Genomic DNA, 12,584 nt, shown 5'->3' on the forward strand with positions numbered 1-12,584 from the left:
GTATTTATACTTCCCTCAGCACATTTCTCGGAGTCCACAAAATATGGCAAGCAGGACACGAATTTTAGACATTTTAAAATAATTTTTACTACTTTAAATGCTAACTCTATATGTCAGGAATGTAATTACCACTGGTGAAAGTACAATTCTGATATCAGTACTTACATTTGTACTAGTAAAAATGTCACAAGTTCGAATACAGAGCGTGCTGAGTGACTCCAGCCAGGTCTCCAAAGCAACCAAATTGGCCCGGTTGCTAGGGAGGGTAGATTCACATGGTGTAAGCTCCTTGCGGTCGTGATTAGTGGTTCTCGCACTCAATGGGGTGTGTGTTAAGTTGTGTGTAGATTGTGGAGAGTAGCATGAGCCTCCACATGCTGTGAGTCTCCGCGGTGTCATGCACAACGAGTCACGTGATAAGATGCACGGATTGACGGTCTCAGAAGCGGAGGCAACTGAGACTTGTCCTCCACCACTCGGATTGAGGTGATTAACCGCACCACCACGAGGACCTACTAAGTAGGCATTCCAAATTGTGAGAAAAGGGGACCGCAAGGGGAGGACTGTCTCCCAAGCAACCGCCTGAAGCGGTTACCGCTGCCAAGGGCGGGGGAGACCCCTAACGTCCACTAAAAAAGCGATGGGCGTTCCGTTCGCTAGGGGCCGAAGGTCTGCCTCCGATCCGTCCGGGGAGGCGTGGCTGTCGTCCATTAGAGGGAGGAGGAGTGGCCGAGGACCAAGCTATGGCCTATTGGAGAACCAGCGAGTAAGTGTTTTTATTCTCTCTCTCTCTCCCACTGGCGCTCCGTGTTGGCCTGTCCCTCTCTTTTTAAAAAGTTTTGTTAATTTGGCACGATCGCCGTTACGGTGTGTAGGTGCCACACTTTTTTTTTTGTTTCCCTCTCCCTCATCCTGGTAGACAGGGATGACCTGCCGGCAGACGGAGCAGAAGGCACACCCCTCACCAGGGGGCTCCCCGGCCTGAGAGAAGGAGGGAGGAATGTGGCAGAGTGGAGGGCGGGGCCGGGTCGTGATTCCACACACCGGCGCCTAATCAGGCTAATCAAGACTCAGAGAGGGATAAAGGCCGACTGGAAACTGCAGTGGGGCAGAGAGAGAGATTTACGGCAGCTGTCCGACACCTGTGTTGTTTCAGTTTTATGTTAAACTATTATTTCTATTGTCAAGCCAGTCCTCACCTCCTCCTTTACATTGATCCATTATACTCCAGTTTCACAAATAAGCAAATAATGCACTTCTTAGTAGTAATAATTTGACATTTTTATATAATTACATTTTTACTAGAACAAATATTCATTTCTGAAATCAACAATTGAACTGAATTGAACTGTATTTAATGTCTGTAAATGTATTCCAACATGTTAGATTTGTATTTCAGATATATGGATATGTACTTCAGATATCAATAAATTGAGAGTATTAAAGATATCTTAAAATTTGTTCTTACTAGTTTCACATTAAAGATTTCAGAAATGACCATTGCTACTAGGGAAAAAACATTTAAAGACTTATAACGTTTGCATTTTTACTACTTGTAATTCAATTGAGATGGAAATTTGCACTGTTAAGAATGTTATTACTGATAAACAATATCATTTGTACTAGTAAGAAGTCAGTTATACTGTAGATATCTGAAACTATGTTTTGAATAGTAATGAATAAATGACACATCATTGTGAAATTATAATAGTGAAAATGCAGATTTCTAGAATTAGAAAAAGATTTTTTGTTTAATCAAAAATTGGTATGAGCAATGAAGTCATTCTTATAAAGAATTATTAAAGTTTTCACTAGTGTAGAAGTAATTGCACTTTCACTAGTAGTAATTCCGATATTTATACAAGAATGATCATTTAAACTTGTGTTGATATCTATAATTCATCTTCTGCACGTGATTAAATGTGGAAGGGGTTGAAATACACAAAAAATAAAAGGTTGTTCACACAAAATGTCACAAAATCTCTTTTATGTTCAGTAACAACTCATAAATACAAATTCATTTTGAAAAACTATTTAAGTAATGAGAAAAAGACTGAGAAAACAATCTATTGAGATGCCAAACAGGTATCACTGTTGATTAAAGTGACACTCAGATAACTGAAACATGGGACTGCTGATGTATACTTCTTTTCTTTATAATTAATAATCTAAAACTGCTTTTGATTTTCATACATTTCAAGAATTGATTTGTAGATTTTAACATAAAAATTATAAATTAAGAGACAATTAAAGAATGAAACATTCAAATAAGATCAAGGATCAAAGGCATGTCAGGTTTAAAGGGATAGTTCACCCAAAAATGAAAATTCTCTCATCCTTTACTCACCCTCATGATATTCCAGATGTGTAAGCCTATGACTTTCTTTATTCAGCAGAACACAAAAATCCTTTTTTTAGAAGAAAATTTCAGCTCTGTAGGTCCATACACCGCTCTAAAAAATCTTAATTTGTGTTCTGCAGAAAAAAGTAAGTTGTACATATTGGGGATATAATGAGGGTGTGTAAATGATGAGAACGTTTGTATTTTTAGGTGAAATATCCCTTTAAGGCACAAAAAGACTTTTATATTTTCAAGTACATTTTACATTCACATTTGATATGCCCAGTTTAACCCTGTTCAAAGTCCTTGTACAACCTCTACTAGACTGGAAACGTTTATGTACATGGAATTGCTCATAGAAAATGACAACAAGTGCACGATTAATTGAATGCATGATGGCTGATACTTCCACAGTCACAGCAGTTATAATGATATGTCCACATTTCTGTTTATCATTTCACTGTTAGCAATGGTTGCAGCACTAAAGTCTGGTGGAAGGTGCATTGTTTAGATTGTTGAGATCTGTGGGACCCATCGTTCATGAGAGTGGAGCTACGGCACGATATTGGTATCACCGGAGTCTGGAATCTCAAACAAGTCTCTGACAATGACCTCACTTACTGCAAAGACAGCAAACATATGAGAAAACATGTTTAAGGTTGAATTCCATGAAACCTGTCAGGAATATATACGAGTCATATTTCATCTTAAAATCAAAAAGAAGCTTATTTTTAAGAGCATTATGAAGTTTTTGCATTGTGATATTTTCCTGACAGGTAAACAAAATGCAAAAACAAAACTTAATCATATTTCTTAAAGGGATAGTTCACCCAAAAATGAAAATTATCGAATTATTTACTTAACCTCATGATATCCCAGGTGTGTTTGACTTTATTTCTTCACCAGAACACATTTGAAGAAAAATATAAAAATATCTCAGCAGGTCCTTAAAATGCAAGTGAATGATTTTTGGAGCTTCAAATGAGAAACTGACAAAGACAGTCAGCATAAACTTAATCTATATGATTCCAGCAGTTAAATGAATGTCTTATAAAGTGACACGATTGCATTTGGTGCAAAAAAGATCAATATTTAAGTACTTTTTAAATTATAAACCATTGCTTCACGTTGCCATGATACCGAGGTAATCTCACGTTCTCCACTCGGTTGATACATCCAGGATAAGCACACAAATGCAACATTGTGAGTAAAGGAACAGATACAAATACAGATCTAAACCAAAACCAACAAAGTTTCTGTACAGTGTTCCTCCTCCTCACTTGTAACCAGCACTGCTCCTCTGGCTGTGACGCACATGCGTCGGTTCTCACGTTTCAAATGCCAATGCAATTATGTCAAACGTGCATACCACTCCTGACCAGAAGCATGAATTTAGAGTAAAAAAAAAGTACTTAAATATTTATATATTTCACACCAGAAGTAATCGTTTCCCTTTAGAAGACATTACTTTAAACGCTGGAGTCGTATGGATGAGGTTTATGCTGACTGTCTGTGATTTTTGGACCTCCAAAAGAGAAACCGCCATTCACTTGCATTTTAAGGACCTACTGTGGTGAGAAATTTTTCTATTTTTCTTCAAATGTGTTCTGGTGAAGAAAGAAAGTCAAACACACCTGGGATATCACGAGGGAGAGTAAATAATTAGATCATTTTAATTTTTGGGTGAACTATCCCTTTAAATAGCACTTATATAGCATGGTAGTAATTGATGTATTGCATTTAATTTATGCAGATTTCTTTAATCGTATTAATTTGAATAATTTTTAAACTTATATATTGCACTCTACACTTACAGTATATATTGTACTCTATTAAAACACCATATTACAGTAATAAGAATCAAATGAGAATAAACATTTAGAGTAGTTACATCAAAAACAAATAAAAAAACATTAAATTAATCTGTATTTGTTATTTCTAATAACAAATTCATCAAATCAAATAAAAACACCCACAAGTTAAACTTCTGGGCATATTCTGGAAATTTTATTAATAATTAAATTTATGATGAAAATAATGTCACAATGCAAAATAATCTATACGGTCCTTAAAATAGGCTTGATTTTCTATATGCAGATTATAATTTTTTTGGTTTTTATAATGGGGGTGAAATATAACCTATACACGTGGTTCAGTTTAAATAATAGAAAAAGAGACGAATGAGCAACATTTCATTTTTGTCCATTTATAGTCAATCTGAGGACAGTGTTGTGCATCTCTGGTGATTCCCCTGCAGTTCTTACTTTAAATTAGAGCTTGCTCAAGCTTTTCACAGCATCATTTTACACTTTCCAACTTCAATGGGTGGTGTTAAACCACAAACACTGAAACTGTGTTACTACAACAGTAGTCTTTACAGGGGAAGGAAGGAAGATCTGCACTCTGGAAATGTCTTAAACATAGTTTTTTTTTTAATTGTCTAAAAGCAGCAACAGGGGAATAAAACAGACATTTCGACCCAAGGCCTTCTTCAGTGTAACAGCTGTAATAACTGTATATCTGTATATCATAGCCAGATATATGTATTTGGACAAGAATCTGTTTTGAGTGTAGATGAAAGACAACAATACACATGCAGGGTTACACACACCAACATGCGCACACACGCACGTGTGGCTATCCTTATGAAGACTCTCCATAGACAAAATTATTTTTTATACTGTATGAACTATAAGATTATCTTCCCTAACCCTACCCCTAAACCTAACCCTCATAAAAAACTTTCTGCATTTTGTTTTTTAAGCTACTTAAATAATGGGGATACTAGAAATTTCCTCATAAACCACATGTATGCATAATACCCTTGTAATTACCAGTTTGTAACCTAAAAAATGTTTTCCTTGTAAACCACCACACAAACACACACACACACACACACACACACACACACACACACACACACACACACACACACACACACACACAGCCTGGCAATGAAGGGAGCATGATGCCGGACAACAGCACTCACTCAACAGGGGGATTCCAATCCACTGCACCTGTCCTCTCATACACGGATAAGTGCTGTTGAGGCACGGTGATGGTGGGCCAGGTAAAAAGGAGTATACCACGTACAAAAATGACACACGTTCTCTACTTGGTATTGTTAAATTATATTTATAAATGAAATTAGATATTTCAAATGAATATTTATAAAACATAAAATGTATATGTAATTTCTGAATATGTATATTTATTATTATTTTAAAAAGATGATTTTCTATTATTTATACATGTATGTATGCCACCATATTAATTCATTTCATTATCAAACAAAAATTGTATATAATTTTTTTTTTTTATTTATGTCTTGAACAAAATAATAAAGAAAAGCAGCCAGTAAGTGCCCAATATAGATGGGAACTCCTTCAATGCTGTTTAAAAATCATCTCAGGGTGATTCCTCAAGAAGCTGCTTGAGAAAATATCAAGAGTTCATGTCTGCAAATTCTAGACAAAGGGTGACTACTTGAAGATGATCAAATATAACACAGTTTTTATTTACTTGGGATTTTGATTAGTCACAACAACATAATTCCCATAGTTCTATTTGTTATTCCATAGATTTAATGACTTTACTATTATTTTAAAACATGAAGAAATCAAAATGATAATAAAGAATGAGTAAGTGTTTAACCGGTAGTGTGTGTGTGTGTATATATATATATATATACACACACACACACACACACACACACACACACACACACACACACACAGAGAGAGAGAGAGAGAGAGAGTTATAGTCAGAAGTTTACATACACCTTAGTCAAATACATTTAAACTCAGTTTTTCCCAATCCTGACATTTCATCAGAGAAAACTCTAAAATTCCCTGTCTTAGGTCAGTTAGGATCAGTACTTTATTTTAAGAATGTGAAATATCAGAATAATAGTCGAGAGAATGATTTTTTTTCAGCTTTTATTCCTTTCATCACATTCCCAGTGGATCAGAAGTTTACATACACTTTGTTAGTATTTGTAGCATTGATGTTTAAATTGTTTAACTTGGGTCAAATGTTTTGGGTAGCCTTTCACAAGCTTCTCACAATAATTGCTGGAATTTTGGCCCATTCCTCCAGACAGAACTGGTGAAACTGAGTCAGGTTTGTAGACCTCCTTGCTCGCACATGTATTTTCTAGTTCTGCCAACAAAGTTTCTATTGGATTGGGGTCAGGGCTTTGTGATGTCTACTCCAATTCCTTGACTTTGTTGTCATTAAGGCATTTTGCCACAACTTTGGAGGAATGCTTGGGGTCATGGTCCATTTGGAAGACCCATTTGCGCCCGAGCATTAACTTCATGGCTGATGTCTTGAGATGTTGCTTCAATATATCCACATAATTTTCCTTCCTCATGATGCCATCTATTTTGTGAAGCGCACCAGTCCCTCCTGCAGCAAAGCACCCCCACAACATGATGCTTGCCACCCCCATGCTTCACGTTTAGGATGGTGTTCTTCAGCTTGCAAGCCTCACCCTTTATCCTCCAAACATAACAATGGTCATTATGGCCAAATAATTTTTTGTTTATTTTTCATTGTTTTGTTTGATTACAACAGAGGACATTTCTGCAAAAAGTAAGATCTTTCTGCCCATGTGCACTTGCAAACAGTATTCTGGCTTTTTATGGTGGTTTAAAGCAGTGGATTCTACCTTGCTGAGCAGCCTTGCAAGTTATGTTGATATACAGTCAGGTCCATAAATATTGGGACATCGACACAATTCTAATCTTTTTGGCTCTATACACCACCACAATGGATTTTAAATGAAATGATCAAGATGTGCTTTAACTGCAGACTTTCAGCTTTAATTTGAGGGTATTTACATCCAAATCAGGTGAACAGTGTAGGAATTACAACAGTTTGTATATGTGCCTCCCACTTTTTAAGGAACCAAAATAATGGGACAATTGGCTGCTCAGCTGTTCCATGACCAGGTGTGTTTTATTCCCTCATTATCCCATTTACAAGGAGCAGATAAAAGGTCCAGAGTTCATTTCAAGTGTGCTATTTGCATTTGGAATCTGTTGCTGTCAACTGTCAATATGAGATCCAAAGAGCTGTCACTATCAGTGAAGCAAGCCATCATTAGGCTGAAAAATCAAAACAAACCCATCAGAGAGATAGCAAAAACATTAGGTGTGGCCAAATCGACTGTTTGGAACATTCTTAAAAAGAAAGAACGCACCGGTGAGCTCAGCAACACCAAAAGACCCGGAAGACCACGGAAAACAACTGTGGTGGATGACCAAAGAATTCTTTCCCTGGTGAAGAAAACACCCTTCACAACAGTTGGCCAGATCAAGAACACTCTCCAGGAGGTAGGTGTATGTGTGTCAAAGTCAACAATCAAGAGAAGACTTCACCAGAGTGAATACAGAGGGTTCACCACAAGATGTAAACCATTGGTGAGCCTCAAAAACAGGAATTCCAGATTAGAGTTTGCCAAACAACATCTTAAAAAGCCTTCACAGTTCTGGAACAACATCCTATGGACAGATGAGACAAAGATCAACTTGTACCAGAGTGATGGGAAGAGAAGAGTATGGAGCAGGAAAGGAACTGCTCATGATCCAAAGCATACCACCTCATCAGTGAAGCATGGTGGTGGTAGTGTCATGGCGTGGGCATGTATGGCTGCCAATGGAACTGGTTCTCTTGTATTTATTGATGATGTGACTGCTGACAAAAGCAGCAGGATGAATTTTGAAGTGTTTCGGGCAATATTATCTGCTCATATTCAGCCAAATGCTTCAGAACTCATTGGACGGTGCTGCACAGTACAGATGGACAATGACCCGAAGCATACTGCGAAAGCAACCAAAGAGTTTTTTAAGGGAAAGAAGTGGAATGTTATGCAATGGCCTGACCTGACTCCGATTGAGCATGCATTTCACTTGCTGAAGACAAAACTGAAGTGAAAATGCCCCAAGAACAAGCAGGAACTGAAGACAGTTGCAGTAGAGGCCTGGCAGAGCATCACCAGGGATGAAACCCAGCGTCTGGTGATGTCTATGCGTTCCAGACTTCAGGCTGTAATTGACTGCAAAGGATTTGCATCCAAGTATTAAAAAGTGAAAGTTTGATTTATGATTGTTAATCTGTCCCATTACTTTTGGTCCCTTAAAAAGCTCATATACAAACTGTTGTAATTCCTACACCGTTCACCTGATTTGGATGTAAATACCCTCAAATTAAAGCTGAAAGTCTGCAGTTAAAGCACATCTTGTTCGTTTCATTTCAAATACATTGTGGTGGTGTACAGAGCCAAAAAGATTAGAATTGTGTCAATGTCCCAATATTTATGGACCTGACTGTAGGACTAATTTTACTGTGGATATAGATACTTGTCTACCTGTTTCCTCCAGCATCTTCACAAGGTCCTTTGCTGTTGTTCTGGGATTGATTTACACTTTTTGCACCAAACTACTCTAGGAGACAGAATGAATCTCCTTTCTGAGCAGTATGATGGCTTGAAGGTAGGCCTTAATATACATTCACAGGTACACCTCAAATTCAGTACACCTCCTATCAGAAGCTAATTGGCTAATTGTCTAAAGGCTTGACATAATTTTCTAGAATTTTCCAAGCTGCATAAAGGCACATTTAACTTAGTGTATGTAAACTTCTGACCCACCGGAATTGTGGTATAGACAATTAAAAGTGAAACAATCTGTCTGTAAACAATTGTTGGAAAAATTACTTGTGTCATGCTCAAAGAAGTCCTAAACTTACCAAAACTATAGTTTGCTAATATTAAATCTGTGGAGTGGTTAAAAATTTGTTTTAATGAATTCAACTTAAGAGTATGAAAACTTCTGACTTCAACTGTATATACAGTATATAAGTAAGTAAAATCAATATTATATACAAGTAATTTGAAATTAAATTAATACATTAATTACATATAAACCAATCAGCCACCTGCCTAATAGTCTGGCCATTCTCCGTTGGCCTCTCTCATCAACAATGCATTTCTGTCCACAGAACTGCCACTCACCTACCAACAATCATCCATGCGATTATCTAATCAGCCAATCGTGTGGCAGCAGTGCAGTGCTTATAATCGTGCAGATAAAGGTCAGGAGCTTCAGTTAATGTTCACATCAACCATGTGATCTCAGTGATTTGGAACGTGGCATGATTGTTGGTGTCAGATGGGCTGGTTTGAGTATTTCTGGGATTTTCACACACAAAAGTCTCTAGAAATTACTCAGAATGGTGCCAAAAACAAAAAACATCCAGTGAGCAGCAGTTCTGAGGACGGAAATGCTTTGTTGATGAGAGAGGTCAACAGAGAATGGTCAGACTGGTTCGAACTGACAAAGTCTACAGTAACACAGAAAACTGCTCTGTACAATTGTGGTGAGAAGAATATCATCTCAGAATGCAATTCAGATATGCGGGTTGGCACTGTTTTGGCGGCACGAGGGGGAGTTAAACAATATTAGGCAGGTGGTTTTAATGTTGTGGCATATATACATATATATATATATATATATATATTATATACACATATATATATATATATATATATATATATATATATATATATATATATATATATATATATATATATATATATATATATATATATATATATACATACATACATACACACTGTATAATTATTAATATTAAATGAAAACTTGCAATCGGTAACTTTTTTCTTGTGTCATGCAAGTCTTGTGACTTACAGTGACACCTAGTGATGTGGATGCAGCATCATTCAAAATCAATAGTTTTCAGTTACAGACGCCATTGTAGAAGTTCACTATTCATAGTCAGCCATGATTAATTTAATAAAATATAGTGAAAGTGTCCAATAACAAGACAGAAGAGTGCATCATTAAATTGTTAATACATCAATTTACATTTATAATATGTAAATATATTAATGCTATTTTAGAAATAGCAATTACAAAAGTCAATTATAAAGTGTATCGTACACATTTTAACTTTTTAATTATAAAAGTAACTGCATCTCATATTCTGCTCAAAACATACATCTAACAAATATGTAGCTTTTTTTATTCCTTATTTATTTATACCAGGAACAGTAGGGGCACCTTCATGCACAAAGACAAAGTTATAACATTTGTACATTAATATTTATCATTATTTTATACCAAAAACATTTTGATATTATTTATAATTTATAAAACAATAATTGATTTATTTTAATAATAATTATTAATATACATTTATTAAAATAAATTATGAATTCTATTTATTTAAAGTTATTAATAAAAATAATTATTGTTCTTGGGTAATTTATTTATTTTCTCCCTTTTCTCCCAAATTTGGAATGCCCAATTCCCATTTCTTAGTAGGTCCTTATGTTGGTGTGGTTACTCACCTCAGTCCTGGTGGTGGAGGACAAGTCTCAGTCGCCTCTGCTTCTGAGACCGTCAATTCTGAGACCGCACATCTAACCACGTCACTCGTTGTGCATAACACCACGCAGACATGGAGACTCATGCTACTCTCCACGATCTGAGCTACCCAGACCTTCTGTTCTGCGGTCCATTTAAATAAATGCATTTAAAATATAAAATAGTATATTTTCCATAAACCAGTCCGTAAACACAGGGAAAAGAAGTACCGGCTGTCTCGTCTTCCAGCCGAAGATGCTGTTCAGTTCAGTTCAGTTCATTACAATCACAGTACAGGAGAGCAGAACATGAAATTATTTTCATGTTTAAGAAAGTATATTTTGTTCCCATCATTATTGAAACCTCCTTTTATGTTTGTTTACTATTACAGTTTCACTTGCTTACTCAATTGAGGCTGTACCAGTGTTAATTGTTTCAGAGTTTTTCATTTTAGTCATAGTTTGTCTTTTGACAAAAATGATCTTTAAAAATAGTCAAGATTTCGACATGTCATATTCATTCATTTTTGTTAGTTTTACTCTGAAAAAAAAATTACATGATTTCAGTCAACGAAACTTATATATTTTACCTGATGATGTGCAAAATGGACAAAAAAGTGTCAAATTCTAACTTGAATAAAATTTTCAAACGTTAAGAAAAAATGTGTACACATTTTCCAACGTAAACATGTATCAGACAAACAGTATAAATGTATATACAGTCCTTGTTGTGAAAAACTTGAACTCCTGAAATAATAATGTATAGACGAAAGTATTGGCTATTTGAAGGTAAATTTGTGCCTAAATGATTTGCATGCACAGAGTAAGATTTGTGAAAGCGTAAATCAAATTGCAAGCGTAAAAATATATTGCATGAGCTCAGAACATTTTGTAAAGGTGTAAGTCTAGTTGCAAGCGTAAAAACAAATATTAGCAATACTTTAATGCTTTGCACAAGTGTATTTCATGTGTTGTGAATCTGTAATTGCGTGTTAGCACAAAGTAAATTTGGTCTGTATTCTTCTGACTTCCTTTTTTTAACGCTTACACGTTTGGCACTGTTTTAACACCCAAGCATGGCCAAAAACATTGCAGACCTGCAATCGGCAATATGCAAGCAAAGAAAGTGTGTAATGAACAGCACAGTCTGTATGTGTCAAATAAACTACTGCAAACATGTAAATGACTTGTGTTTGTGGCATAAATATTTTCCAGAAATAATCCAATATACACAGTTCCGTCTTCCCTTTGTTGCGCTCACACTTTTGGCACAAATTTCTCACTGAATACAGTTTTGCAAGCGCAAGGAGGAAGATGGGTCTACCTGCTTCAAGTAACCAATCAAATGAGGTTTTACACATACAGACTGATTCTACATGGTCAATCTGTTTTGCTGTTCATTACACACTTTCTTTGCTTGCATATTGCCGATTGCAGGTCTGCAATGTTTTTGGCCATGCTTGGGTGTTAAAACAGTGCCAAACGTGTAAGCGTTAAAAAAAAGGAAGTCAGAAGAATACAGACCAAATTTACTTTGTGTTAACACGCAATTACAGATTCACAACACATGAAATACACTTGTGCAAAGCATTAAAGTATTGCTAATATTTGTTTTTACGCTTGCGATTTGATTTACGCTTTCACAAATCTTACTCTGCACATGCAAATCATTTAGGCATTATTTTACCTTCATATGGCTACTTTTAGAAGTTAGCCTGTTTTCTGAATTATTCATTATGTGTAGCATGTTTCTTATGGAAACTGCATAAAGTTACACAGCGCATATTCTGACATGCTTCACTGAGTAGATGCAAGTTGTTCCATAATTGTTGTGGATATATTAATGAATCT

At 35.9% G+C, this 12,584-nt stretch overlaps 1 protein-coding gene across 1 annotated transcript in view; it reads right to left on the reverse strand.

Moving 5' to 3' along the window:
* Positions 1-1,976: 1,976 nt before the first annotated feature.
* LOC127640064 (nuclear factor of activated T-cells, cytoplasmic 3-like) overlaps positions 1,977-12,584 on the reverse strand; it is a 41,209-nt gene continuing 30,601 nt past the window's right edge. The window contains exon 10 of the mRNA XM_052122442.1: positions 1,977-2,961. Within this exon, the coding sequence (XP_051978402.1) occupies positions 2,894-2,961 (68 nt within the window). The 3' untranslated portion in view covers positions 1,977-2,893. The remainder of the gene's footprint in view (positions 2,962-12,584) is intronic.

Source organism: Xyrauchen texanus, chromosome 49 (assembly GCF_025860055.1).
Source record: "Xyrauchen texanus isolate HMW12.3.18 chromosome 49, RBS_HiC_50CHRs, whole genome shotgun sequence".
In the NCBI taxonomy this organism is placed as follows: Eukaryota; Metazoa; Chordata; class Actinopteri; order Cypriniformes; family Catostomidae; genus Xyrauchen; species Xyrauchen texanus.